At 47.1% G+C, this 27,749-nt stretch overlaps 1 protein-coding gene and 2 long non-coding RNA genes across 8 annotated transcripts in view; 2 read left to right on the plus strand and 1 right to left on the minus strand.

Annotated features, from left to right (window-relative positions):
* Nucleotides 1–4: 4 nt before the first annotated feature.
* Nucleotides 5–2,469, minus strand: CHAC1 (ChaC glutathione specific gamma-glutamylcyclotransferase 1). Its single transcript, XM_071744745.1, has 3 exons — nt 2,171–2,469; nt 2,043–2,078; nt 5–1,818 (listed from the first exon to the last, which is right to left on the minus strand). Exons 1-3 carry the CDS (start codon nt 2,420–2,422, stop codon nt 1,387–1,389), a joined length of 720 nt encoding a protein of 239 aa, XP_071600846.1. The 5' UTR covers nt 2,423–2,469; the 3' UTR covers nt 5–1,386.
* Nucleotides 2,470–2,633: 164 nt separating this feature from the next.
* LOC139796562 (uncharacterized) lies at nt 2,634–6,334 on the plus strand. 2 transcript variants are annotated; one of them, XR_011726059.1, is made up of 3 exons: nt 2,634–2,699; nt 3,469–3,720; nt 6,202–6,334. It is a non-coding gene; the product is annotated as an uncharacterized lncRNA (long non-coding RNA). The 2 variants fall into 2 exon arrangements; XR_011726058.1 differs by lacking the exon at nt 6,202–6,334 and adding an exon at nt 4,846–5,809.
* A 2,015-nt stretch (nt 6,335–8,349) lies between these two features.
* LOC139796561 (uncharacterized) overlaps nt 8,350–27,749 on the plus strand; it is a 32,917-nt gene continuing 13,517 nt past the window's right edge. For 2 of the 5 annotated variants that reach the window (XR_011726057.1, XR_011726053.1), the window contains exons 1-3: nt 8,350–8,554; nt 9,596–10,515; nt 27,674–27,730. This is a non-coding gene — a long non-coding RNA (uncharacterized lncRNA). The remainder of the gene's footprint in view (nt 8,555–9,595; nt 10,516–27,673; nt 27,731–27,749) is intronic. The other 3 variants (XR_011726054.1, XR_011726056.1, XR_011726055.1) reach the window with 3 other exon arrangements.

Genomic DNA, 27,749 nt, shown 5'->3' on the forward strand with positions numbered 1-27,749 from the left:
AGACTAACTTTGTCAGTTTGTTTTATTACTGGGCACAGCACAGTACCACCTCATATACATACAAGCCACAGTAATACAAACAGTCCCTATCTTTTTTTTTTTTTTTTTTTTAATAATAGAAAATCACATAATATTTGGGAGGAGTCAGACATCCCAAGGGCCAGCTCTCAAGAGCTATTTTGCTGCAGTTGCAGCAGTTTTCTTACAAAATACTATGAGTTTTCATGCTGTTAATATGTGAAGCTGAAGAGTCTGAGCTTGCAGCAGTGTCTCTGCATAACAGGATCAAGGCAGGCTTCCCAGCAGCTCAAAGGCTTGCAAATATGCTAAGTCATGGTCCTTTGCAGTCAAAGGAAAATGTACCAGACACCCAGGTATAGAACTAGAACCCTCATGTGCTCCTACAGGAACTCTCATTATCCTGAAGCACACAAGGGTTATCCAGTACACAGCTGGTTAAAAGTGCTGCTGCCTCTGGACAGCTTCCCTGCAGACAGCAGGCTCCCCAAGCAGACAGGACCATTGCTTATGCAGTTTTGTAGCAGCACAGCATCAGTGAAGTCTGGATGACTGCTTCTGTAATTAAAGCAGGCTTAGCTCCTCAGAAAACTGATTTAAAACTAGAAGGCACAAATGCAAGGTTGAATGTGGGCTACGTACCACTGTAGGATGTGAGCAGTTCAGGTACCCCTCCCTCAGAGGAAATACAACACATAATAAATATGTTTTAGAAAATAAGTGCATTACTGTGAGCCTTCACATCAGGAAGTAGGATCCACAAGATCCTATTTCCAAAGGCCAGTTCACTTAATATTGCACAGAAGTCCTAAAATTTAGTGTCAGATCATTGTACCAGAGGTGGAACATGGCAGGGGAAAGAAAGAAAAAAAAAAAAAGGTCTTATCTGGCAGAACCTGCCCAAGTCTCTGTGATCCCACAAACAGCTTTTTGCCAATCTGAGGTAGAATTCCATGTATACTGCTTAAACCCAGTCAAGTCCTGCTCAACTAAGTCTTACAAGAAGAAAAAAAAAAAAAGAAAATGCACACAGATAAGCCTCTTTTGTCTCTAAAGAAAGCAAGTGCTTCAAGGTTTGATGCCTGGAAGCAAGTCTGACAGAGCAGAGTTCCAGTGAAGATCCCTGCTCCCCACCTGGAAAGCAGTGATGTCTATTGTGGTTGCTACAGGGAAGGAGTGTAACAAGTACTAATTGCAAGTCCTACAGCAAGCAGGTTTTACTCCACTTCCTCCCTCCCCTTACTACTTGCTAATTCTCCCTTTCCTCGCTCAGTCCAGGATACTGTATCGAGAGTCAAGATTGTCACCACTGGTGACCACCCTCCCTTAGGTCCCTTCTACTGGGACTCTGCCAAAGGATTGCCTGTTTCAGCTCTTAGAATCCTGAGGGACATTTGCAGTTTCTTCCAGAGGCTCCTCAGTGTAGTACAGGCACGGAAGGATGGAAATGAGAGCCTCTTCGATGGAGAAGAGATGTTTATCCTCTGCCTGAGGACAAAAGTAGCGCATAAAGTCTGCCAGCCTCAGCAAGTACTCAATGTTATGCCCAGCACAACCACTTGAGACGATGATTTGAGCTGCAATGTCTTCCTCAGATGCCGGGCCGAGGTAAGAAGGATTTTGGGGCGTTGCAATGTAAACAAGAGCCAGGATGGGTTCCTCCGCATCTTTCTCCTGAGGGTGGAACTTCACCAACTTGGTGTCGTAGCCTCCCAGCACAGCTTCTCTCATGTTGAGGTACTGGAGCGATGCAGGGATTTGCTCCCCACAGACTTCATAGGCTACACCCCATGTGCATGCCTGGAAGAGGAAGGTGGTTACGGGATGCTGTACCTGCAGCACACGGGTCCACTGACATTTCAGGGCAAGCCTGCCTCGCTTCGGAGTCTCCGCACAACACAGGAGACTCCAGAGGAGGACAACCCACCCCCACAGACTATTCCCTGGCTTGCCAGCATCACCTCCCGGCTCCTGATGCGGACACCCCCCCCCCCTTTCCAGGCACCCCCCGCACTCCTACTCACCCCGCAGTCTTCTTGCAGCGTCACCACCCGCCCGGGCTGTCAGGGAGAGGCGAGGAGAGACCCGTTAGAAGCCGAGCCCACACCAAGGGCCTCCCAGCACCCCCCCGGCCACCCCTCCCTGCCCTTACCATCCTCTCGTTGCCGCGGTGGAAGGTATCGCCCTGCCAGAAGCGGCGGCTGTAGCCGCGGATGAAGCCCACCTTGCGCGACGTGAACTCGAAGCCCGGTCTCCACACCAGCGACCCGTACCCGAAGATCCACACCGGCGGCGTCAGATCCAGCTCCGCGCCCTCCGCGGGTAAGGTGGAGATTGAGGGGGATGGAAGAGGTGGCTCCGGCCGACCCGGGCACTCCTCGGGGTGCTGCGGGTCGCGCTTCATGGCGGTGGCTGTAACAGGGTGTCTGGGTAGCGACTGCGGCACCCGGCGCCCGGGAGGCCACAGGCGCCGCCGCCGCCCTTTAAAGGCCGGTCCGGGCCGCCCGCCCCGCCCCTGGGCCGCGGCTCTTGCCGGGTGATGCAAGGCGGGCCCGGAGTTTCGCCGCCTGTGGGGCAAAGCGGGGCGGGGGTTGCGTCAGGCGGGCGGGGGGCGGCCGGTACCGGCGGGGGGGGCGGAGCTGAGCGGCGTGAGGAGACCCCGGCCCATCCCGGCCCCTGGGGTGAGGCGGGAGGCGTTGGGGTGGGAGCGGGGAGGTGAGGGATGGGGCCCCTTCTGTCAGCGCTCGGGGAAAGCTGCTGAGGGAACGCGGCGGCGGCGTCTGCCGGATTCCCGCCTGGTGATCCCTGGGGATCTCCCGCTGGCGCACGGCGAGGGGCGGCTGCGCATTCCCGGCGAGGCTGCCAGTCCTGGAGCTGACGGAGCAAGCCGTGCAAAAAGCAGGGTTGTAGGAGAAGCCCCTCCTGGGGTTCCCCTGGGACGCCGGGGTTTGGCTGCTGTGCTGGGAAAGCAAGCGGTTAATATTAAACTGAGTGAAGCGGCAGCTCCTTGACATCGACATTGCTGAGGTCTAAGGTGTACAGGCGAAACAGCAACAAAATCCATCCCAGTGCAGGGAAATGGTGCTGAATGCAGCCGGCTGCGTGCGTTTTTCCTTGCGTTATACTCGGTCTGAAGTGTGGGTTTGTAGGACATGCCATTTGCTATGTGGATAGTCTGGGATCTGTCTGTGTAAGGGATCCGTGTTTGGATCATGTCCGGGAGACCCAGCTGTACGTCAGGGTCTGTAAATCAGCTCCGAACAGGTTGTGCTGGCTGAAGGGCCTGGCTGAAGAGCTGGACTCAAATAACAAGGTTGTTGGTTTGGGCACTGGAAGAGAGAAGGGGGTGGGAAGAATGAGAAGCGAAACCACTGAGATATTTGTATAGAAGTATTTCTCATGATTGTTCTTGTCCTCTGCTTCTAATCACTCCAAGCAATCTATTTGCAGTCTTTTCTCTGGCTTCCTGTTGGATCCCATCCAACCAGCACCCACCTTCCCATTCCACTTCGCAGGGCATTGCAGCTCCAAGGCACGGAGTCTGTGGTGGGTGCTCCCTGTACCTTGGCACATTGACCACGGGTGACATCAGCTGCCTGCATGGCTCTCACCCTCTCCTGCCATGCTGGATGCAGCGTGCCCTTCTCTTCTGCCCTGCATGACTGACTCTCTGACTTGTCACCTTGGATGACCCTTCACAAGGTCAGCATTAACAGCCCAAAGCTCCTTAACTTCCCTTTCCACTTGCACTTTTCCCAGTTGCCTTCTGTGTCTTACTCAAGCTCAGAGGCACGGATTGGGGCAGCTCTGCATCCTCTTGGCCCTTCATTCTGCACACCCATGCTCCATCTCTTGCAACAGAGACCTGATATGTAAACAGAGACCACCTCTAGTTAAAAGCTAGAGTTCTGCTCCCTTCAGTACTGTTACACCTGGATCAATTAGCTATGAGGTTAGAAACTCCTTTTGAAGTCACATCCCTGGTTTTCTTGTGTAAAGACATTGGGATATTGTTCCACGATTAGGAGCACAGCCTGGGGGGGAAAACTGTTACTGAAGTTGTGGCATATACAGTAAGAGTTTAAGAATTTGTTTGTGTGTTTGTTTCAAGCTTTCATTAATCCGTTTCTTGTCACCAACTGCACCTTCATTGTACTTTAGTTAAACAAACCAAAGGGCACTAGGATCACCAGGGGTGAAGGGCTGAGCAGAAGAGGTACCTTGCAGGTGGCATAGATGCAGCTGTGCAAGCAAAGCAGGTGGATACTGAGGAGAGGATTTCTTGTCTGTTAGTGCCTTCAGAGGGCAAGGAGAACAGCCTGCCAAACAACCACAGGAATGCTCAGATAGGTGTGAGGGAGGATGTGGAGTGGCAATGGATTAAACTGTTAAGGAACATGGTCTAGATTTTGGAGATGTAAAAAACCATACAGCTTCAAAGTGACTCAGGGGAAAATGAGTGGAAGATAGTGGTCATACTATGTTAATTAAAATTTTTAAAATGCTTAACAGCAGTAAGACTTTTTTTTGTGGCCTGGATACCTTTAGGAAGGAGAGAAGGCAGTTGTAGCTCTGTTTGTTACATCCTGAAATGTAATTTTTCCTGGTTCCACTGGGAAAAGGAGGAACTAGTTTCTCTTCAGCAGGATATGCTCTGCTTCCCCAGAGTGAGCACTCCCAGATTAGTGCCAAGTGACTAACCCTGCCTGAGCTGCCTGTTTTTCAGGATAGTAGTGAATCACTTCAGAGCCAGAGGAGCCAACAACAGGGCTGGCATGACACACTGAAGTGGATTGAAACTGCCATCAGCTTCATCTTGTGTTTCAGGCTCACTGCTTCAACAAGCTGAGGGTATACAGTGAATTTTTACCAAAAGGTGTTCTATTTGGAAGATATTGACTTGGAACAAGAGGACTGCCATTTCAATTCCAGTTACCACATCTTTCTGCAATGTATTTGCACTGCTTTCTATCTCCATAGTGAGCAGACAGGATAATCTAAAAAAATAAATCTGCCCTTCTTCCCTAAGGCTTCAGTAAGGAATAGAGCTACTGCAACTGGAGGTGAAGTTTCAATATCACTGACATTTTAAAGTGATGTAAATTGGTACTATTCCCCTGATATTCACAATGCCATATCTGTGTGCAGCACCAAAGATCCTGCTTGCTTCTGTTTGCTGAATCCAATTCTTATGGCATTTACAAATCTCCTCCAGTTATGAACACTTACCTTATAAATATGCAGTCATCCTTGTTCCAAATGTGGAAACACTGAAGCAGCATTGTCAAAGCTTGGGGATGAGGAATGAGGAACAGTAGGCAGGGGTGTATTTGGATTTGTTTACTCCATCCAAAGGAAATACACTTCCACTGCTAAAAACTCAGAAAGCAGAAAAAATGGCAAAGGATAGTCTGGTACTTTATGGAGAACAATCCTAAATTCTAAGATACTATAAGGGCACCAGACTGAAAACAAGAGTTTGCATATCAAGTACAACATGGAAACCACACACACAGCACTATTCAGGTGGAAATCAAACAAGGCAGTGAAACCAGTCCCCACATTTAGGTGGCCTGTGTGTCTACACTAATAATAAGATTAATAGTTTGGGGGATTCTTCTGCAGGACAGTAGTCAAGATGCTGCTGCCCAGCTCCATGTTCAGTCTGTTCACCCTTCTGGCTGCTCAAGTTCTGTTTTCAGTTGTTTTGGTAGGTTTTGCAGCATGCTCAGTTCATATTCCAAAGACCAGCAAATGCCCACAGGTGGGAATGACAAACTTGAGCCATGACAAACTTTACACCTGGACTAGGTTTTTGAGTGAGGGGAAAAAAGAAACAAAAAAATAAAAATCACAGATCCAAAGACCATCAATCCCCAGTGGCCTGATAGATGACAGAGAAGCTCTCTGAAGAAAACCCTGCATTATCTTTTTTGCTTTGGGCTCTTGTGCACCAAAGTGATCTGCTGCACTCTGCTTTTTGCTGAGCTCCCCTCCTGTTCTCATTTCAAGCTGGTGGGCAGTGACAACCTGGCAGGAGCTGGCCTCAGTTTCTCTGGTCACCCTGCCTCTCTGTCCCAGCCCATGTTGCTGACTAATAATAAGGTTCCTCCAGCCCTGCTCCATAAAAATGCTCTCCATAATTAATCAGGACTCCAGTTTCAAACTGGATTTGGTTAAAAGCAGGCACAGTGGGCACAGAAAGTGTGGAGGGTTGACTCAAACCCTTCCCATGAGCACAGCTTGAGGGATGAACTACCTGGATACTGCATGGAAAAGCTGGATACAGACCCCTTTTTTTGGAGCCCACAGCATTCCAAGCCAAGGATCTTAAAACTGTAAAACTGGAGTTTTACAGTTTTACTCTCCAGGTAAACTGGAGAGTCCAAAGATGAAAATATGGAAGACCCTCAGAATTTTAAGTCAAAAGTTGAAAGCAGTCTGCAATATGCAGTCTGAGCAGGGAAAGGAAAGTGTTCAAGGAGGTTACCATTTAATTCATAAAGGGTTTAAGAAATATTAGGGAGGTCATCCAGGGTGGGAAAGAGAAAATGCAGTACAGAAACCTTGGTTTTGGCTCTTTGTTATGGAGTGAAGCAAGAGCTGTTGAATTTAGGGGTAATTTACACACTGCAAAGAGCTTAAGACTCAGTAAGAAGCTTTCTAGTCAAATAAAAAGTGGATCAAAAAAGAAGTGAGATAGCAGGCAGTGATATAACTGTAGAGGGTAAAGATAGCTTAGATGATAAGTAATAAAAGACAGTTGGTGATTGTTATGAGGCTTTTTTAAAAATCACCACACCTGACGCAAAAGCAGGGCTCCAAAACCTGGTGCTTGTGTCAAGGGAAGTGAAAGAACAGAGACAAATCAGGAGTTTATTAGCAAGAAATGTAAATATAGCTAAGCAGGGCAGGCACCACATCACTGGAAAAGAGCAAGCAGTGCCTGTATCAGAGCTGTGAAAAATAAAATGCAAGGTAGCAAACTGCAGAGCTGTTATCCTGGCCTCAACAACACATAAATGTTTCTATTCTGTGCTTTGACAGAAAGAGTAACTCAGGATGCAAATATAGATGAAGTACACAATGGGCTTAGCAAAACACTTCACTGCTTGCTAACTTCACAGCTGCCTTTGATAATTGCAGGGAGGAGAATGAGCAGTAGATGTGGTTTGGCTTGGCTTCAGTAAAGTATTTAATAGAGCAGTGCAGGACAAGTTATTAGGTGAGATGCAGATAGGAACTGTAGAGGGGAGATGGCTGCACTGGGTAAGAGAGGAAAATTGGGGAACATTAACTGGGTACTGTTATTTTGAGAGATGTCAGTGTGGTTCTGGGCTGCAGAAGGGGAACACCTGCTGAAGCAATGTTGAGTTAATGGTGTTGCACAATACCCTGCTGAAGCTGCAACTTAAAGGCTGTGTTACAGAACAAAAGAACAGTGAAAGCATGGACAGACCAAGGAAGAGCTATTAGGCTGATTGAGAGGATGAAGAGCCTCATCTGGGTGCTGGGCTTGCTTATTCTGAACACATGTAAGTGGGAAAAAAGGACTGATTTACATCATTGGGTTTATCCTGATGACTGGGGCCAAGAGGAGAAAAAGGGACCTGTTAATCAGGCTGAACTGGCACAAAAGCACATGAGCATTAACTGGACATGAGTGGTGTGGATATTAATACCTATCCTAACTGGCAGAACAGCAGCCTCCACTCTAGGTGAAGAACCAACAGCAGAAAAATAACCACTTTATGTAGATTTGACTGAAACAGAGGTTGTGTGGTGTCATTATACCTGCTACTTACCTGATGCTTGCTTTTGAACAGCAGAAAGTTTCTATTTATGGAGCACCACAGGAAATCATGGGAGTGTAACCTCAGTCAGTTGGACCCAAGCTCAGAATTTCTGCAGATTTGTAGTGTTGGAAAGGCTTTTTTGCAACAATGAGGTTTTGTTCTGACTTTCTTGCAGCTGTCCTTGCCCACATTTTTAAGACACCTTCATACCAAGCATTGCTTCTGTGTGTTACAGATTCATTTTCTACTGAACCCAAGACACAGATAGAAGAAGAATGACCACAAACCTCCAAACAGGCACAACCTGGGTGTCTTGAAATATCTGACTGATAAATACTAACAGAACCTGTAGAGCAAATGTCTACCCTGAAGTACCACCTTGCCCCCTGACGACTGAGAAACCCCAAACAAGGTGACATTATAGCATCATCTGGAATTTTGAAGGATGGAAGGAGGCTGAAATTCCCATTCTACTTGCCAGCAGAGAAATAAGGTACAACAAAATCTGTTGCCAAGCTTCATGAAAAGACCAGAACGAGCTGGCACACTTTCTGAAGATGGGAAGCAGAAGGTTCCCAAGTGTAATAACAACACAAGAGGCTCCTCCTTGGGAACAGAGCCTGTAAACCACACAGTTAAAGAGATGTGAGAAAGACCTATAGCAAGAGAGTAAGGATGAAGTCTGGAATGAGCCTAAGCAGCACAAAGAGGAACCAAATCCTCCCTCTACCAGCCAGGGGGTAAGAACCCTGCAGGCACTTTGGTAGGGAGAGCAGTCAGTCCCCTGGCAGCTGTGCCATGGCCAGAGGGAAGGATTTGCACCTGCAGCAGACCCTGATAGTGTTCATCTGAGAGAGAAAGGAAACCCACCTGCTCCCCACTCATCCAAATCCTTATCAAGGCAAAAAGGAGGGTAGTAACAGAGCTTCTGTTTAGACTCTTTATTGCTGCCAGGCAGGAAAATGTGTGTTGATGGCCCAATCAAAGCAATAAACCAAGAGCTCACCATGAGAGACTTACAGATAGGATGTGGAGAAAGAGAGATAAGAAGCTGTTTTGATAGGAAGCTGCTCCTTCACTGGATCCTTTTTCCTTTACAGTTTCTAATGTGTGTGTTCACCTCACTTTTCATTTCTTCTAACATGTGAGTATTGCTGCAAGAAACCCAGCTGGCTAACGTGGTGCTTAATGCAGAGGGTGACAAAATGCTTTATGTTGTTTTACCAGCAAAGGAGATTTGCTTTTTTCCATAATTGCTAGAAATCTGGTTTCTGGGGCAAAAAACCCTAAATGGTCCTGAAGTTGTGGCTTGTACCAAGCAGATTAATATTAGTTACAAATACTGAAAGCCTTTGCTTTAAATATGGTCACACTAGGCAGAATTTTGCATTTGATGTTAAGTTTATGTCTCTGCGTGAAGGGAGTTTGCAGTCCTGGGGAGAATATCTAAAATAAACAGCTTAAAATACCCATTGTTACACTTTAGCACCACTGGCATCTATATTGAGAACTGTTGGAGGTTTGAAAAATAGCTGTAGAAGTGTTGTGTGCATGTGAGCTAAGATGTTGGGTTTATGGTATTAATAGGATTGATTCTGGCTCAAGAGTAACTTTTGTGATTTCTGAAATCATGTTCACTTAGGCTTTGGACCTTTAGTTCTCAGCTGTGTCTAAGTAAAACCACACTTTCTTCTCCCTTTTTTTAGGTAACTTAGGTCTGCAGTTTTCCTTGCTGATTCTTTCTGTGATTAACCCAGCAGATCTGTCTTTTCTAATTATAGCTGCTCTTCCCAAAGATGAGGAGCAGAACGCACCAAGGATCCCCACCTTCCCTAGAGCACAATGCTATCTATTTGGAACAAAATGTTACTGAAAAAAACACTTAACAAGCCAAGAAATTACTCGCACACCTGCTGAGCATTGCCTGTTTTCCTTGTGGTGCCCTGGCAAGTATGACAAGCAAGTTCTGCCAGCTCTTTAATTCAGAGAGAGCATCTGTGTCAGATCAGGCTGTCTCTCTGCCCCAGAAGACAAAGCTGAGTGCCAGCATAAAAGGCATGTAGGACTTGTGTGAATATGCACAGGTTCCACAGAACCACTCTTGTTCAGGATAAATTAACATGTTCTGTCCTGCATTCTTCCTAGAACATCCTTTCCATGCTGCAGGCCAGTGGTCAGTTCTTCATAATTTCTCTGAAGCTGGATGTGCTGCTGCTTCTTACCTGGGTGCCAGCCATGCTGCTCTATGAAGGCAAGTGCCACCTCCTTGCATGTGGGGACAGCTGAGAGTACTCAAATGTTGATTAAGAGCCCTTGGACTTTCTGGGTGGCCAGTAACAGGCATTGTCCTTCTCAGCTCAACCACACACAAGGTCAAAACAGAAAAAAAGCATCTGCTTGGACAGAGTCGTTGTGCACATTGGCTGTGACCTGTTCTGGGTAGTCCTGGTGCATTCCACACTTCATAACCTAGCAGCATTTGAAAGCTTGGTGTTGTCACTTCCATCATGGGGATATAATGTCTCTCAAATACTTAAAAAGCTATTAAAGATGATGAAGATAAAATTATTTCAACATTCAGCCTTGCTCAGTTCAGAAGATATGCTTCCAAGCCATCTCAAATGAGTGGTCAGAAGCTGTAGCTGTCACACATGTGGGAACAGACTTTTTCCAGTAAAATGAAAAGGATCCTCTGTTTAAGGTGGTTTTTTTTTTTGTGGCCTTTTATCAGACTGGCAATGACTCTGGTTGCAGCTTCTTTGAAGTCTGGGTTTGGCTTTAAAAAGAAAACCAGCCATACGTGGGTCTTACTGTGTTCTTTTTGGGGAGTGGAAGTTTCCTTTCTGCCTTAGATGAAAAATCTGGACCGTGGGGCAGAATAATTGTGCTGTCCTGCACTAAGATGGAAACAGGAGGCTTATGAAGTTCATGGTGCACGGAACACCAGTGGCCAGGCTTTAGGCACTTGGATGCCTGGCCAAGGTTGTAATAGATGCAAAGAAAAGGCTGATCAACAGGGTGAGTCAGATCATTAGCATAAATTGGGGTGAATTCCCCGTGCCAGCACTGTGCAAGGGGGTGTGTTTTAGGGAAGCTGACTCCAGGCACGTAGGAAGGATTGGGAGCCACTGGGTTGCTCCACATCTGCCACCCCTGACTCATCTCACTGGAGGCACAGAAAGCCTTGGACTGGGTGGCTGTACCAGCTGGGCTTGCTGTGGTGGCTGGTGATGTCCCAGCTTTGTGTCAGCTAGACATGCCTGTACTTGGAGGCACTGACTTCACCTCCCTTCCCCAGGAAGAAACAAGAAGTCACTACCCAGAGGCAGTGTCCTCAGCTTCTGTCCCCTGGGCATAAGGAGGCAGGGATGTGTTTTGCATGAAATGGCAGCTGTGCTGCCAGGCTGTGTCCAATTGCCTAAGCAAGCAGGGCTCCTGTAGCCCTGAACAGCCAGTCCATTGCCCAGTTACATCTTCCCTGCTCCCAGTGCAATGTCAGAAGGCCACCCACAGCCTTTTGGTTGAATGCAGAATAAGGAAGGATAACTCAGCAGGTTTTCTAGGTGCAGGGAGGATGGTCCTGCTGCACTTCCTTGCCTTGGAAGCTGCGTGTAGGAAGTGTTAACAGTGCAGTTCTGTGGTCTGTGCTCCTAATTGGGAGGCAGCAGGAAAATGGCTCATGTGACACTGCATCCCCTTCTGTCCAGGTGTCTTGGTTTGGGCCAGGATAAAGGGCCCAAATTTTGCTTTCAGCTCAGTCTCTTGTAAGTAGCTGCACTTGCTGAAATTAACAGCAAGTTTCTCAGGCAGTGTCTGCTCCTAGGACTGATCCCACTCCATGTTTATAGTTACTGCTAGAGACTGGTGTGCAGAGCCAAGGGCACTGCTCAGCTCTGAGGAACATTTTGCCCTCCAGAAGGAGAAAAGGAGTAAAGAGGTCACGCCTGCAACCCCTCTTTTAGGGAGGAGCAGACAAGAGAAATGACCAAAATTGACCAAATAGAGTGTTCCATCCCATTCATGTCATACTCAGTATAAATTTGAGGGATCATGAGAGTCAAACCTCTTCCTTCTTCCCTTTCTCCTTCTCCACCTGTCCCTGTTTCCTTCGGCATCCTGGGAGGATTCCATCCATTCCTCTGCCTGTGCTCCTGATCCATCCCAGCCCATATCTGTGTGTTCCTGCCTCCAGCTCCCAACTGCTGCTGACTCCAGGATTCCAGCCTGGACTTTCCCAGGGCTGCCCTGCAGCCTCAGTGGTGATGTGAGAGTTACTGGGGGAAAAGAGGGGAAGGAATGTGGTATCCCTTTTTCTGAATATTTGTATATATTTAGTAATTTTTCCTATTTATCATTACTGTTTCATTAAAGCTGTGTAGTTTAGTTTCCAACCCATAAGTCTCTCTCCCTTATTCTCTCTCCTTTCTTTATCAGGGAGGGGGATTAAAAGGGAGCATCTGTCATTTGGTTTCATTTCTGGGCCAGTGTTAAACTGTGACACCAGGGAACAGGGTGACTTGAGGGACAGGCTCTGGGCCACGCAGTAGCAGTGAGATTGACAGCAAAATTACATAGGCTGGCAGTGCCCAAGCTCTTGGCTGCTTGGTAAGATCACAGTGCATTTGAGCTCTGCGTAGGAGTTCCTCACCTATCAGTGGCATTAGCAAATGGGGTTCTACTCCATCAAGAGCTGTCATACTCTGCCAGTGTTTTGGTTCCTATGGCCCAGAACAGCATCCTGGGTTGGCAGAACAAGGTATTTACTGTGAGTCTGTTCTCATGTCTGCTTGGGTAACTCCTCTGCGTGTGTAGCTGCAGTGGCATGGTCTGAACTTTTTCCTGCAATCACTGACCCTGTTGCTGATGTTGCTCTTCACTTGGCTGACTTTGACCTCTCTGTATTTCCATGATATTTTTTTTTTCTCCATTTGCTCTGATTCTGCTATTGATCTTGACCCAGCACTACACTTTTCCAGCTCTGCCATGGCACTTCTTCATTGCAGGTTTTAATTCTTCTCATGCTCCTCTTGTCTCAGACTGCTGCATGCTGAGATTTTTGGAACTGAACCAAAATCAAAAGATAAACTTAACCATGCTCAACTCATTAGCTTCATCTGTTTATACCAAGGCCAGAGATTTCCTTGTCGCTCTTCCCCATCTATTGTCAGCTCTCAGTAGCTCTTTGGTAGTCTGAGGTGCTGTGGTATCTTCCCAGTGTCAAATACCCTGCTTAGATATTTGTCCATGCATGGTGACAGCAACAATGTCACCGTATCAGAAAGTAAGTGCATTTTATCTGCTTTGGCTGGAGTAAAGGGTAGTGTGAGTGCAGGGATGCAGCCTGTTGAGATTTTGAAAAACAATGGGAATTTCTTGAGGAGAGGTGGAAAAGAGGGAGAAGTGAGGTTAATGTGGCTTACGTGCTTTTTTACAAGTAATCTTCATAGAATCATAGAATGGACTGGGTTGGAAGGGACCTCAGAGATCATCAAGTCCAACCCTTGATCCACTCCCACTGCAGTTCCCAGCCCATGGCACTGAGTGCCACATCCAGGCTCTTTTGAAATATCTCCAGGGATGGAGAATCCACCACTTCCCTGGGCAGCCCATTCCAATGTCTGATCACCCTCTCCATAAAGAAATTCTTTCTAATGTCCAACCTAAACCTCCCCTGGCACAACTTGAGACCTCTTGTGCCCTCTTGTCTTGCTGAGAGTTGCCTGGGAAAAGAGCCCAACCCCCCCCTGGCTCCAACCTCCTTTCAGGGAGTTGGAGAGAGTGATGAGGTCTCCCCTGAGCCTCTTCTCCAGGCTGAACACCCCCAGCTCCCTCAGCCCCTCCTCACAGGACTTGTGCTTGAGTCCCTTCACCAGCCCAGTTGCCTCCTTTGGACCTGCTCCAGGACCTCAATATCCTTCCTAAACTGAGGATTCTTCTTAAATTACTCCAACCTGAATCCCACCTTCTGAATTCCCTGTACATCATTTGCAGCACTCTTTCCCCAGAGCCACTCAGCCAACCATAGCAATACAGAATGAAGTGTGATGTAATTTGGATGAATCTGGGTCCTCATTTTATTTACCAGGCCACCCTTCCTGTTTCATGGCCAGGGTGAGATCTGGCAGTGAGCTGTACAGTGCTGACTACAGGGAATCTTCTCTTGAGACAAGGTAAAGCTGCAGGCAGTGGTATGGCCACTGGAAACTGATGACTGGTGTGTCAGTGGAATATCCAAGTCATAACCTGAGTGGCTGCTGTGTGATGTAATGATTGGGCTGGAATGCTGTACACAAGCAGAGGCATCATCACCACCTGTTTACTTAACTCTGGTGTTACACATAGCCCGAGGTTACAGCAGGCTAAGGGGAGCACAGACAGATTTTTGTGAGGTGGGAACACTGGACTGGTGCCAGGACAACAGCTGACAATGTCAACTTTTTTTCATAGGTATTTTCCTCCTCCCATTTCAAGGAAAAGCCTTTAAATGTTCCCTTGATAGAATATTTGGGGTAAGATTTCACGACACTCAGCTAACACTTGTATTTCAAACCCTCAAAGATGTTTGAACCCCACCTTGGTACAGATTGAACTGTTGAGGAAAGGTGCTATTTTCTGTTACCTGTGTGTGTTGGATAGAAGCCAGTTCCTTGAATCCATCTTTCCTGTAAGAAAATAAATAAACTCTCACCCCAGAGCCCCCAGATAACTATAACAAAGTGGTTGTACAGCTGCTTGCATTCCAGCTTCCAGGGAATATGAAATTTCTTTAAGTAGTGCTGGGACATGCACAGCCCATCCTTGATTTTGTGGGGCACACATACAGGTCATGTCACAGTACAGTGAGTGCTTTCCAAAATAGTTCACTCTTTCCTGGTACAAGTCCCATTTTAGGAAATCTGAGCCCAGATAGGAAGTCTGTAGACTTACAGCTCTTTAAGAGGCCAGTGATCCTTTAGGGTAATAATTTTTTTTTTTTCGGTTGCCTCCTAATCTCACAACCTCCAGTCCCATAGTGTTTGGCTACAACTTGCCAACACCTCTAGTAGCCTGTAGCTCACAATGTCAGCTGGAGTGCCAGGGCACTGTCTAGGGAGAGAGGCTTAGTGTGGTGGGAGATGCAGGGTGAGAGGGCACTCATGTTCTTCTCTCTAGGATCTTAGTTGGCAGAGGCTTATTCCTCAAGTCCATCACTGCAGGCTGATGCCAACATTTTTAGCTTCATTCCATATTCTATGGAATAGTCACAGTGTTACCTGCTCATGGGCTGACCCTCTGCATGCATAATGTTATGATCAGAAGCTGTTATGTTTTAAAGCTTACACTAGAAAAAAAAAAAAGGATCTTATTGAGGCAAGATTCAATCAAAATTATCAGAGGTTCCTGGGTGAAGACTCAAGAATGTGTTTAAATCACTTGATGCTGAATTTAATCACATGATTAACAGATGCCTTCAGAGTCAGAAGTCTGAAGAATCCCTTCAGATCTGTCAGTGCCTTTTGTCTCCAATTCTGGAGATGGCTGAGGTGATCAAACTCTTGTCCAGGGAATGTTTAATGCTACATCTCCAGTTGGATTATTGGCCACCTATTCCTCTCCTCTCCTGCACTTCATTACCATCTGTGCTGAAATGGGAGGCTATAATATGAAATTTCCTTGAACAAAGGCTGTGGATGGCTCTTTTCTAGAGGCAGCTGGTGGGAAAGGTCACTGCACTTGGTCTGTCCCAGCTTTATCTCAATGCCTTTCCATACCTGCTTGCAGGGTTGTGTGTTTATATTTTAGCTTAGATGAGTTATTCAACAGGTTAAACTCGCATCTAATGGCACCTCCAAGCATTCCTCTTTCCCCTTAGCTGCCTTATAAACTGGCTTTCCAAGTTTGCACCCCCATGTAGTGCAAAGCAGCAGAGCAGAGCCCTGTGATTTCTTTGCCCTTGGATTTCCATGTGGGAGCAGACAGAGGGGAGGAATCAGCTGTTGCATGACTGTGTCCAGTTCTGGGCCCCTCAGCTCAGGAAGGAGATTGAGGTGCTGGAGCAGGTCCAGAGAAGAGCAAGGAGGCTGTGAAGGGATCCAGCACAAGTCCTGTGAGGAAGGGCTGAGGGAGCTGGGGGTGTTGAGGCTGGAGAAGAGGAGGCTCAGGGGAGACCTCATCACTCTCTCCAACTCCCTGAAAGGAGGTTGGAGCCAGGGGGGGGTTGGGCTCTTTTCCCAGGCAACTCTCAGCAAGACAAGAGGGCACAAGAGGTCTCAAGTTGTGCCAGGGGAGGTTTAGGTTGGACATTAGAAAGAATTTCTTTAGGGAGAGGGTGATCAGACATTGGAATGGGCTGCCCAGGGAAGGGGTGGATTCTCCATCCCTGGAGATATTTCAAAAGAGCCTGGATGTGGCACTCAGTGCCATGGGCTGGGAACTGCAGCGGGAGTGGATCAAGGGTTGGACTTGATGAGCTCTGAGGTCCCTTCCAACCCAGCCAATTCTATGATTGTATGATTCTATGATTCTATGATCCTGGCTCTGAATGAGTAATTTTGGGTGGATGTATGGGTAGGCAGGTTGAGTCCAACAGGAGCAAGAATTTAGATTTTTCTGCAAGGTGATGGGCGTGGTGGAATGTGATGGTGGATGTAGCTGAAGAGGGCTCCGTTTGTCTAATGCAAAGGCTGTGTGCTGAACTTCTTGCAGTCAAGCAGTACAAATATGAGAGAGCAAGTTGAAGTCATGAATTGAGTCTCTTCCTCCCTTCAAGCCAAGATTTGGTATCTGTGGAACACAAATAGAGTTCTGCCACGTGTCTTCTTCCAAACATCATCAGGTGTGTGGTTTTCTTGTTCTGTCACAATAATGAGCTCTGCACCAAAGAATAGTCAGAACTAGACCCCACGACATCCTTTGTGATACCTTCAGCCTAAGCAGTTACCCCTCTGTCCACCTTTAGCCACTTTCCTTCAACAGAATTTGCCTATTTTCTTTGAGCTATTTTTGGCTGTTCTTTAGATATATGTATGATAGAGGAAGATTATGAGAGCTATTAAAAGGGAATTATGAGGTGCTGTGCTGCAGGTAATGGAAAAAAGGTGTCATGGTATTGTGAAATAGCTTCATGTTTTTAATATTGCTCATGCTGGAATGCATCCTGAGATGAGAGGGCTCAGTATCTAAGTGGAAGGCTCATTTTGGCACGTCACAGTAGTGGTGATACGTGTAACAAAGGCTGCACTGAGATGGCTGATCACCTAAAGAGCCCTAAAGTGGGAGAAATCCATGTGGGAAGGTTAGCTGGTGCCTATGGGTGCCTTTGCCCAGAAGACAACACATCAAAATATGGTGATTGTCCCACTTTACTCTGCACTGATGGGGCCCCATCTTGAGTCCTGTGTGCAGTTCTGGGTGCCACAGTCCAAAAAGGACATGGAGCTACTGGAGAGTGTCCACAGGAGGGCTTTGAGGTTTGTGAAGGGTTTGGGGGAAAGCTGTATGAGGAGCAGCTAAAGGCACTTGGTCTGTTCAGCCTGGAGAAGAGGAGACTGAGGGGAGACCTCATCACAGATCACTGCTTTCTCACTAGGGAAGGAGGAGGAGCAGGCACCAACCTCTTCTCTCTGGTGACTGGTGAAAGGACCTGAGGGAATGGTAGGAAGATGTGCTGGGAGAAGCTAAGGTTAGGTGTAAGGAAAATGTTTTTCACCCAGAGGGTGGCTGTGCAGTGGAAAAGGCTCCCCAGGGAGCAGTTATGGCACCAAGCCTGCCTGAGGTCAAGAAGCATTTGGATAACACTCTCAGGTACATGGTGTGATGCTTGGGGTGCCCTACACAGGGACAGGAGTTGGGCTTGGTGATCCTGATGGGTCCCTTCCAACTCAGCAGACTCTATGGTTCCATGAAAATATTTACAGGCTGAATCCCCTGGGTTTTTGTCCTATTTGCTGAGAATCTAATGCACAAATAATTTCACACTGTGAAGAGGCTAATCAAAAAGCAGGTATAGATGGAGAACTGAGAAACAATGGCAGGACAGAAAAAAGCACTGAGCTCTCAATATGACCCTTTGCATTGAAAGAGCTAAAAAACACAAGCATAGATTTTGTAAACATGGGAGCTGGAGAACAACACAGTTTGAAAACAATTTTTTTTGTCAGTTTTTTATTGACAAAGCTTTTTCCTGGTGTGTACCCTCTGTATGAGAGAAATTGAAGCAACTACTTAGATACTGTTATTTTAAAAAATGTTGTACTTAGGGATACTCTAAGAAAACCAAGCAAGCAAATTGCTCTTCTTCCCATACAGGGTTGACCCCCATACAGGGTCAACTTTACCATTTGACCATCTGCTGATCTCTTATTCTCCTCATTCATTTCTGAGGCTTCTAAGCAGAACCATTTGCCTCTCTAGTAAGCTCTAATCTGTGTGGGGAAAGATGACGTTGGAAGCAGATGCTGATAACCATGACACCTGAAATGAGTTTGTGCCTCCAGTACACCACAAGTGCCACGGAACCATAGCACTGACCTTGGTGTATCAATTGCCTCTCACCTCTGCATGCTTCTTGCCTGAGCAGGCTGAGATATTGCATCAGGGTTCTCTAGTAACGTGCAGAACTCCTCTTACACTGGCTAATTGGGTGTAACTATCCCTCTCAGAGGCAGATGAGTAAGTATTAGGCCCACTTTACACCTAGGATGAGTGGGAGGGGAAAGTGGCTTGCCACAAAGGTTAAGTGGCAACCAGGATTAGCAGTACTGGAGTACTTTGTTTGCCCAAGCCCTGTGCATGCAGAAATTGTAAAGTTCCTTCTGGAACATGGGAGATAAGTGTTGGGCTACTCTCTTAGGTATCATGGTGCTTGCTGGGTGCTAGGTAATGTGTTGAGAAAGGCAGGAGGAGAGCAGGCCCAGAGGCAGAATAACAGCACTGGTGACATGGCGGTTGCCACAGGTTAAGTGGCAACCAGGATTAGCAGTACTGGAGTACTTTGTTTGCCCAAGCCCTGCACATACAGAAATTGTAAAGTTCCTTCTGGAACATGGGAGATAAGTGTTGGACTATTCTCTTAGTGCTTGCTGGGTGCTAGGTAATGTGCTGAGAAAGGCAGGAGGAGAGCAGGCCCAGAGGCAGAATAACAGCACTGGTGACATGGCGGTTGCCACAGGTTAAGTGGCAACCAGGATTAGCAGTACTGGAGTACTTTGTTTGCCCAAGCCCTGCACATACAGAAATTGTAAAGTTCCTTCTGGAACATGGGAGATAAGTGTTGGACTATTCTCTTAGTGCTTGCTGGGTGCTAGGTAATGTGCTGAGAAAGGCAGGAGAAGAGCAGGCCCAGAGGCAGAATAACAGCACTGGTGACATGGCGGTTGCCACAGGTTAAGTGGCAACCAGGATCAGAAGTACTGGAGTACCTTGTTTGCCCAAGCCCTGTGCATGCAGAAATAGTAAAGTTCCTCATGGAACATGGGAGATAAGTGTTGGGCTACTCTCTTAGGTATCATAGTGCTTGATGGGTGCTAGGTAATGTGCTGAGAAAGGCAGGAAGAGAGCAGGCCCAGAGGCAGAATAACAGCACTGGTGACATGGTGGCTACAGGTCTGTACTGGCCTGCTGAGTGCTGGCAGGAGCCTGGGTAGTCCAGTGGCAAAAGGGATGCAGTCTGGCTGCATCAGTGTCCTGGTTGGTATTTCCTTCCCTCTTCTCTAGAGAAAAGACAAGATAATTTGAAGCACAAAGCCAAGGCTCTGCCCTCTGGAGGGATTCCAGGGTTGCAGATGGACCGGGCTCTTTGCAGTGCTGCTGGAAAGCAATTACATTTGCAGTTCAGGGGAAGAGAAGAGGAGGAGGGAAAGTCACTAAACTGACAGCAGGGATAAGAAGGTAGCTCATTAGCACATCATCTTTTCTTCACCCTTCTGTGTGGGAGCAGATCTCCATATGATGACATTCAGAGTCTGGCAGGAATGTCATCCTGAGCTAGCAGGAATTTCTCTGCAAGGAAGTGTGAGTGGGTGGGTTTAAAGAGATCAATAGTGAGCTCCTCTGTGGTCCAAAGAGCATAAAGATTCATCTTTCATGGTCATTCTTAAACTTCAGTACCAACCACTAACCTCAAATGTGACAAGGACGCATAGAAGTAATGAGGTATTCATTAAAATGAAAAAAACCCAATCCAAAAAAACCTAACCAACCAAACAAAAGCACCCTCTCTGATGCACATCTTTTCTTGCTCTGGTCTTGGAGTGCAGTCCAAGAATTATCTATTTATTACACTGCATCTCTAGTAAATCACAGCTGGGAAAGATGGTGTCTCCCTTTACTTTGAGAGCATCATCTATGGCAGATGATTTTTTTTAAGTGAACCTTAGAAATATTCTGAGAGCTGATAATGTGCCAAGCAGAGACCTGTGCTTGGAGAATTCCAGTAGGAGCTGTGCAGGAAGACCCTGGTGTCTCTGCATGGCATTCATAATGATTTGGAGAGTGTGAGTCCTGTGGCAGTGACATTGGCTTGTTGAAAACCCCATGGTACACTGGTAATAAAGATATAATAAACTTAATTATGAGTGAACAGTGAATTCCTTACAGGCTTCTTCAAAAGACTCATGTAATTGTTTAACAGCACTAAGGTGTACATTCTCTCATCCCCTGAGAAGTCCTCAGTGCCCCAAAGGAAAATGTCAGTGAAAGCACAGCTTAACTGCTCTCCAAAGGCAGCAGTTTGTGCATGGGAAATGTCTGTGTCTCACCTGCCAGGCAAGCACATAGAGTTATGCACTGAAACTGTTGTCTGTGGCAGAACTCGTGTCTCTCCTTTGTGAAGATGTCTGTGTTACATGTGGAATTCTCTATGTGAGGATTTTGAGCTCTTTTCTTGAGGGGGAGGAGGAGGCAAAAAAAGAAAACTTCTGAACCCAGTGGAGCACCAGGTGAAAACTTTAATTATTCTCTCTCCTCAGTATAAATGTTTTTTAGCTCAGGGTGAGGGAGGTGGAGTGTCCACAGTACCTACCCACAGGATCTACCATGACATGGTGTGGGAGTGCCTCTTTTTGGACAAGTAATCAGCTCTGGCAGTCTGGTTTTGCAGCTAAAAGGAGGCTCTTCAGTGTTGCCTGCAGCTTGTGTCAGGGTAGGAAATGGTGGAATTCACTTGGGCACAGCCTGCAAGGTGACAGTGACAGCGAGGGGGGCAGTGAAACTAAGAGACAAGTTTGTCTTTAATGGTAATGAAACCTCCACTGACAGGATCTCAAAGCACTGTACAAACACCTGCTGTAGCCTGCAGTGGATAACAACACCTGATGGAGAACCCATGTAAGTTGGAGTCACTGCAATTACACTTATAGGAAAGCTGGCTGAGAAAAAATGAGCTCTATGTCTCTTCCCCAGTTGTTCTTTGTACTATTAGCACAAGTTTTCTTCACTCTCAAGAACGTGCTCCCATCCAGGTTATAAGAAACTGCATGCTGCAACTCCTCTAAAATGCTTTTTATATATATGAAAAGCAAAGAACAAGAGGGGAGCACAAGATGTGTGCATCAAATACTGCAGAGGTGAGTGCAAAGGCATTTTGGACCTAATAATCCAGCCCTAGAAAATTGCAGGGCTATTCACCACCCTCAAGGCAGTTGTGGCCTGCATGAAGAGGTGTTCCCTTTTATTTAGCAGCTGCACAGTGGGGTGGCTGGACTAACAGCATTAAAATGAAGGTGTTGTTTATGGGCATGAACAATTAGGTCAGAAAGATATAAAGGATGGCATCCACTCTTCTGGGAAATGACCAATGTCTGCAGATCTGGGGTGGGGTCTTCTGTTGTGGTATCCTGTGTGGGTTGCACAGCAGTGCCTTGAATGCCACTGGCTTTCTGGAAAATTACTCAGGAAGGCTGGAGAGCTGCAATCAGTTATTCTCAGGAAGGAGGTGGCAGAGCCCAGAGAAATGGAATAGTAACTAGAGTGAAGGAAAAGCAGTGATGGAAGTGAGGAATCCTTGTATGAGTTAAGTGTGCAGAGTGCAGCTGCTTGCCATGATGCCCTTAGCTGCAGGCTTGCAAATAGCCCTTAAACTCCTCTAACTGCTCCTTTGCTAGTACAATTTTCAGAATGTGTATAAGTTTTAGAAAGGAAATCAAAAGCCAGCCAGCCATACACCAGGACATCAGTGCTGCAGAAGTGACTAAGTGTGCTGGTCCTTGGGTGACATCTTTAGTCAAACCTAGAGAAGCACACAGCCTGCTCTCCCCACCTGGATCTGGGCTGCCTTGGGAGCTGAGCCTGTAGTTCCACCTACATGTGTGCTGCCTTTCCTGCAACCCTTCAGAAGCCCCTGTGCTCCTTGGCCCCTCTTCCTTTGTGCCATAGTGGCAGTGAATAAATGTTGGTTCTGGTGACCAGAAGCCAAGTACTGTGTGCAGCAGGGGCTGGAGCTGGTCCCTGGCTCCCTGAGGGCTCCCAGCAGTACCATGGACCCACTGCTGCTTCAGGTGTAGAGGTATCCCCTAAAGCAAAGGGACAATTGAGAAAAACAAAGCTTTCTGTCTTCTCAGGAAGCAGACTGGAAGTGTGGCTGGAAGTGTGGAACTGGGCCCCTCAGTTTAGGAAGGATATCGAGGTCCTGGAGCAGGTCCAAAGGAGGCAACTGGGCTGGTGAAGGGACTCGAGCACAGATCCTATGAGGAGAGGCTGAGGGAGCTGGGGGTGTTGAGGCTGGAGAAGAGGAGGCTCAGGGGAGACCTCATCACTCTCTACAACTCCCTGAAAGGAGGTTGGAGCCAGGGGGGGGTTGGGCTCTTTTCTCAGGCAACTCTCAGCAAGACAAGAGGGCACAAGAGGTCTCAAGTTGTGCCAGGGGAGGTTTAGGTTGGACATGAGAAAGAATTTCTTTCTGGAGAGGGTGATCAGCCATTGGAATGGGCTGCCCAGGGAAGGGGTGGATTCTCCATCCCTGGAGATATTTCAAAAGAGCCTGGATGTGGCACTCAGTGCCATGGGCTGGGAACTGCAGCGGGAGGGGATCAAGGGTTGGACTTGATGATCTCTGAGGTCCCTTCCAACCCAGCCAATTCTATGATTCTATGATTCTAAGTGGGTGGCTGCTCTGCAACTGTTTTCTAGTTCAGCTTTTCCAGACAGTTTTGTGTTAGCTGGCTGGGGAGAGATGCAACTTGCCATCTCCCACACAAACATCTTTTTCTCTTGGCTTCTTTGTTGTCACTGCTGAATTCCTCCTGGTGCTACATCTGCAGCCCAGGGATCCAGCTCATGGTTGGGTGAGCACACTGGAGGAGGGTCCTGGGCTGGCAATCTGATACTGAGGGGAGAGGATGCTGTTTGCTTGCCTGCTGCTCTGCTGTAATGCACCTTGTGTGGGGCCACAGTCTGAAGCTGAAACATGAGCAGTGACTGTCAGGGTGATGCCCTTCCCAGCACCAAATGAATGTGCAGTACCTGGAGTGCTGCCTCATGTGCCAAGCAGCACTAAATTGCTGAAGGCCTGAGCGTAAATTCCCCAGTCCCTGGATATTTCTCAAAGGGCAGGATTTGTTCCATCTCTCACCACTGTGGGAGAGGGCATGAGCTTTTAATCTCATTGAAAATGCCCGTGTTGCCTCCTGTTGGCTGCAGGGGACTATTCTGATCCCTTGTCTGTACTGTGGTGGGGAAATTCAGTGCTGCACACACTCTTCCTATAACTCCAGCCTGGGAATTGTCCTTGCAGACAGCTTATTACACTGCTTTGGTGTGCTTCCCGTGGCAATAGAGAGTTATTTAACAGGTTTGCTTGTTCCCTGTGTAAAACCTTCTAAGTACCTTTAAAAAAAGCAATTTGGCTGGGCAATTCATTCTGTGACCATGCAATGGTTTACCTGCAGCCCTGATGTTAGAGAGCCATCCCTGCAGCCCCAGACCTTGCTGACAGTACCAGTGGGTGGAGCACAGGAGCTGTTGCTCTGTGTTGGCCCCACTGCCCTATTTCCCATTCACCAGAGGGCACAGAAACAGAGCACTGCTATGTTTTCAGCTATAGGAGACCCTACAGCTCCACTCAGTTAAGGTGACTCTTGTGACAGGCAGACACATTCTGCCATCTACCTGAGCTCTCACAGCCCAAGAGGTGCAATCTCAGGCTGTGACTACTCCACAGACCTTTACTGCCTGAGCAGTGTTGGTCAGGGATTCTAAGCTCTGGCTCCTGAGGGACTCTGGGATGAGAGGATCAGTGCACATGCACGTGTGAGGCTTATGGAACTGGTACATATTCCCCTTTCTTGCTGCTCTTCCTGCTCTGGCACAGGTGAAAGGACTTTCTAAAGGTGAAATGTGAGTTCAGTAGCTGGTGCACAGTGAAGAGCTTCTTCAACACCAGAGCTCTCCCTCTCTCCCACATGTTGCCAGTTTGGATTTGAGCTTTTCCTCCTCAGTCTCTTCCCGGTGACCTGACCCCCAAGTTGGTGGGATAGTCTGTAATGAAATTCATGCACTGAAAATGTCTCCTACCATTGCCTGCTCAGATTTCTGACAGCAGTGTTCAAATAGAATATTGTACTGCAAATGGACCATTCATAGTGGTACAGTCTTCCATTGATGTGTTTTACTAAGAAAACAGCTTGTCAAAAGCACGAATATAACAGGTTCTTTTAGGATCAACTGGGGGAATCAGCTTGCTTTTGCTTTTTTTTTTTTTTTTCTTTTCTAGATCAGTTGTTGCCCTTTTGATGTCTTCAGGATATCCAGGGTATTTCCTGTGCTGCATCTCAGAAACACCTGAATGTTAGGAAAGCTGGGGTGCATTTTTTTATTGCCTCCTGTTTGTAAGATGTGAGGAAATAAAGTGCCAGCTCACAGTTTTATTGGCATTTTGCTAAGCCTAAATGGGCACACGCCTCTGGTGCATGTCTGCAAAGGTTATTTTTCTTCATATTTGAAAGGTGGTGGTTATAGTAACTATTATTAGCTGGGTTGGGCCCTGAACTGGGTACTGGACATTAAAGAGGATTCTCTTAATCTGGCTGTGAGTGCAGGAGAGCAGGTAAAGGCAGAGACCAGAGCTATGTGACAGATTCAAAGAGGCTCCTCTGTGCTTCAGTGAGAACTGGTGCTAAACACAGGTTGTTCTCTGATTTGTCCCTGCCTTTCACCCATTAAAAATAAGACTTTCAGAGTGCTGGGTTTTGCCAGCCTTTTGTAGGCTGCTTCCTGTCTCAGAGAGATCTCCAGAATCCTGTTAGAACTTAGAATACACCATCAGGCAATTGGCAAGAAGACAGCAGTCCTCCAGGGAAAGGGACCCTTTCCAGGGTCTGTGTGGACCTTGGGTACTTAAACAAGGGTATAGAGAATAGTAGGAGAAAGATGTTTTTCCCAATTGAGTCAGGGAGCTCATCTCAGCATTAGAGGTGTTCAGGGAAAGACTGAAAGGGCTCAGCTGCCTCAGGTACCGAAACAGGATTGGGGACATCAGTTGATTACAGGGACATGGAGTAAATACCATGTATTTACTAAAAGGCCCTAAATAGAGTGGAGAAAGACGAAATCAGAGGTGGCTGGATGCTGAAAGTAAATCCAGCTATGTAAGTGGGAGTGATTCTACAATGGGGATGATGAGCCACTGAGACTACTTACTGGGGACCACATTAATCCCCTGTACTTTGATGCCTTAACATCCTTTCCCTCAGCATTTGCTTGTCCATCTCAGTGCCATGTTGCTTATTAAATAAGAAGCCCTGTGACATCCAGGTTGCTCAAAGGGATGAGCCCCACTTGTCCCTCAGGTCACCACTTTCTATGTCCAGCTCACCCAGATGCCCTGGGGTGAGCCTTGCACATGCTTGCAGTTCAACCCAGGGAGTTACCAGCACCTCATTTCTTCCTCTCCCATTTTGTGGGATGTGTAAGACACTTCTTTAGCCTGGGGTTGGGCAACCAAGCAGGCAGGCAGAGGGAAAAGGGTTGGAAGGAAAGGGAGCCAGCAGCACCCCTGCCTCCAAGCTGGTGTCTGTTTGTGTCAGCTGAAAAGGAGGGTGCTGGGAAGCTGGTTGAGGCTTGGGAAAAACAGTTGGCATGGTTGTAATCAGGCAGGAAACCGGAAAAGGTGTCGTGAGGTAACAAACAGGAAGCGATGATGGCAGCACAACGCAGCTGGTTTGGGCTCAAACTCAAGGAAAGTTCCTCCACCACGAGGGGAGGCAGCGGGGGCAGCATCGGCCTCCGCGCGCCTGCGCACGGCTCCCCGGTTTGTCCAGCTGCTGTTTACACTGGGAGGCTATTTAAACAACGAGAGGGGACTGGTAAAGGCTTCTTGGCACTTCCGCAGCTGCAGGCACTCTGAAGGATATGAATGAGTCCTCACAACATCCTTCTGAGTCTCATTAGCATGAACAACTCCATCTCGTGTGTCAGGAAGAGGCAGCCATCAAAAGGGAGGCCTTCCGAGGACACAGAGGGGTTAAGCACCAGAAGGGTTGCCTGCTGCTCAAATTCATGTCTCTTCCACAGCCAACCCATCTTCAAGGTAGCTGTCAGATTTCAGCTAATGAAACTCCCAAGATTCACCCTTGGCTTGCAGTTATTTCAGGTGCCTCTCCAAAGGGGGGGTGCTGACAGGGTCAACTTTTCTCCATGAACCTGAGACAAACTGCAGGGTTGGCTTGCACAAGACGCTTCACGCCTGGGTGGCTGCGTGAGGTGAGATGAAGCTGTGCCTGAGAGGAGATTGTGGAGCCAGAAGAGTGAGGAAATTCTTCCTCCCCACCTATGAAAAATGTGTATCTGATCCATGGGCTTTGTAACCACGCTGTCTTCATGAAAAAAGGAGATTCTGTAATTATAAGCACGTGGGCATTTTTTCCTGGTCCTAGGATGTAGGTGAACTCTGTCTCCAGAAAGCTGGCTGTGCACTGTGTATTGTGCCTAGAGTTTTGGAGACCTTCAAAAACCTGCTCTTTAGCAACTTATGACAAATGCAAAAGCCATCAATAGAGTGAAAATCAGTGGAGTCTTCATGGGGGGAGGGTGTCTGGAGGAAGAAAAGAGCCTCTGTGCTATAAGGAGATGAGGAGAGAGGAGGACAAGCTATTGATGAAGAAGCTTAGTAGGGCTGAATTGAAAGAGAGGACTACAGCAGGGCCATTTCTTTTCTTATTGTTGTACTTGTATCCTGTGTGGGTTCCACCTGCCAAAATATATTTTGTTCAGGTTGTCTTGTCTTGTGTTTCTTCTCTGAAGAACTTCCAGAGAACAAATGAGTGTATGGGCAGATAAAAAAGTGCTTTGGCATTTTCTGCCAAAGCAGAAAATATAAGGCAAATATTGTCAATAGAAAAGGAATTTCAAATGCACTGTGATCCATATTTGCACAAGAAACTTTTGCCATGCTCACAAACCACTGTGGGAGCTGTGTACCCAAGCACAGGGATTGTCAGAGCTTCTGCACATTGGCAGGAATAGTTGAATCCTGTTCTGTCTGGTGATGGCCTCTCCACCCATAAACCTAACTCTCAGCAGATCTGTTTGGATGTTAAATACTGGTTGGTTTAATTTAATATATAGAAACAAACACGGTGCCTCTGTGACCTTCCAGGCAGTTAGTGAAAAATATAATCAACCAAACCACCACGAAGCCAGCAACAGCTCAAACAAATAAGTCATAAAAGCCAGATAAAAAATGTCATCAACAAACAGCCTCTCCTCAAACTGCATGTTTTCCTCATTTGCCTGTGTATTTGCAAAACATGATGGTGAACAAGGTGCTGTTTTGCAGCTGGGGATTCTTTCTGGGAATGTTCTGGTCCTCATGAAGAGCAGCCTGCAGGGCAGATTGGCTGCAGGGACAGATGGAGCCTGAACACTGTCTTCATCTTGTCTTACAGGACAAAATCATCATAGTCACAGAGGAAGAGAAGAAGAATTGGGCCCTTTTATGGTTGGTAAGTACTACACCAGTTG

Source organism: Heliangelus exortis, chromosome 5 (assembly GCF_036169615.1).
Source record: "Heliangelus exortis chromosome 5, bHelExo1.hap1, whole genome shotgun sequence".
Taxonomy (NCBI): Eukaryota; Metazoa; Chordata; class Aves; order Apodiformes; family Trochilidae; genus Heliangelus; species Heliangelus exortis.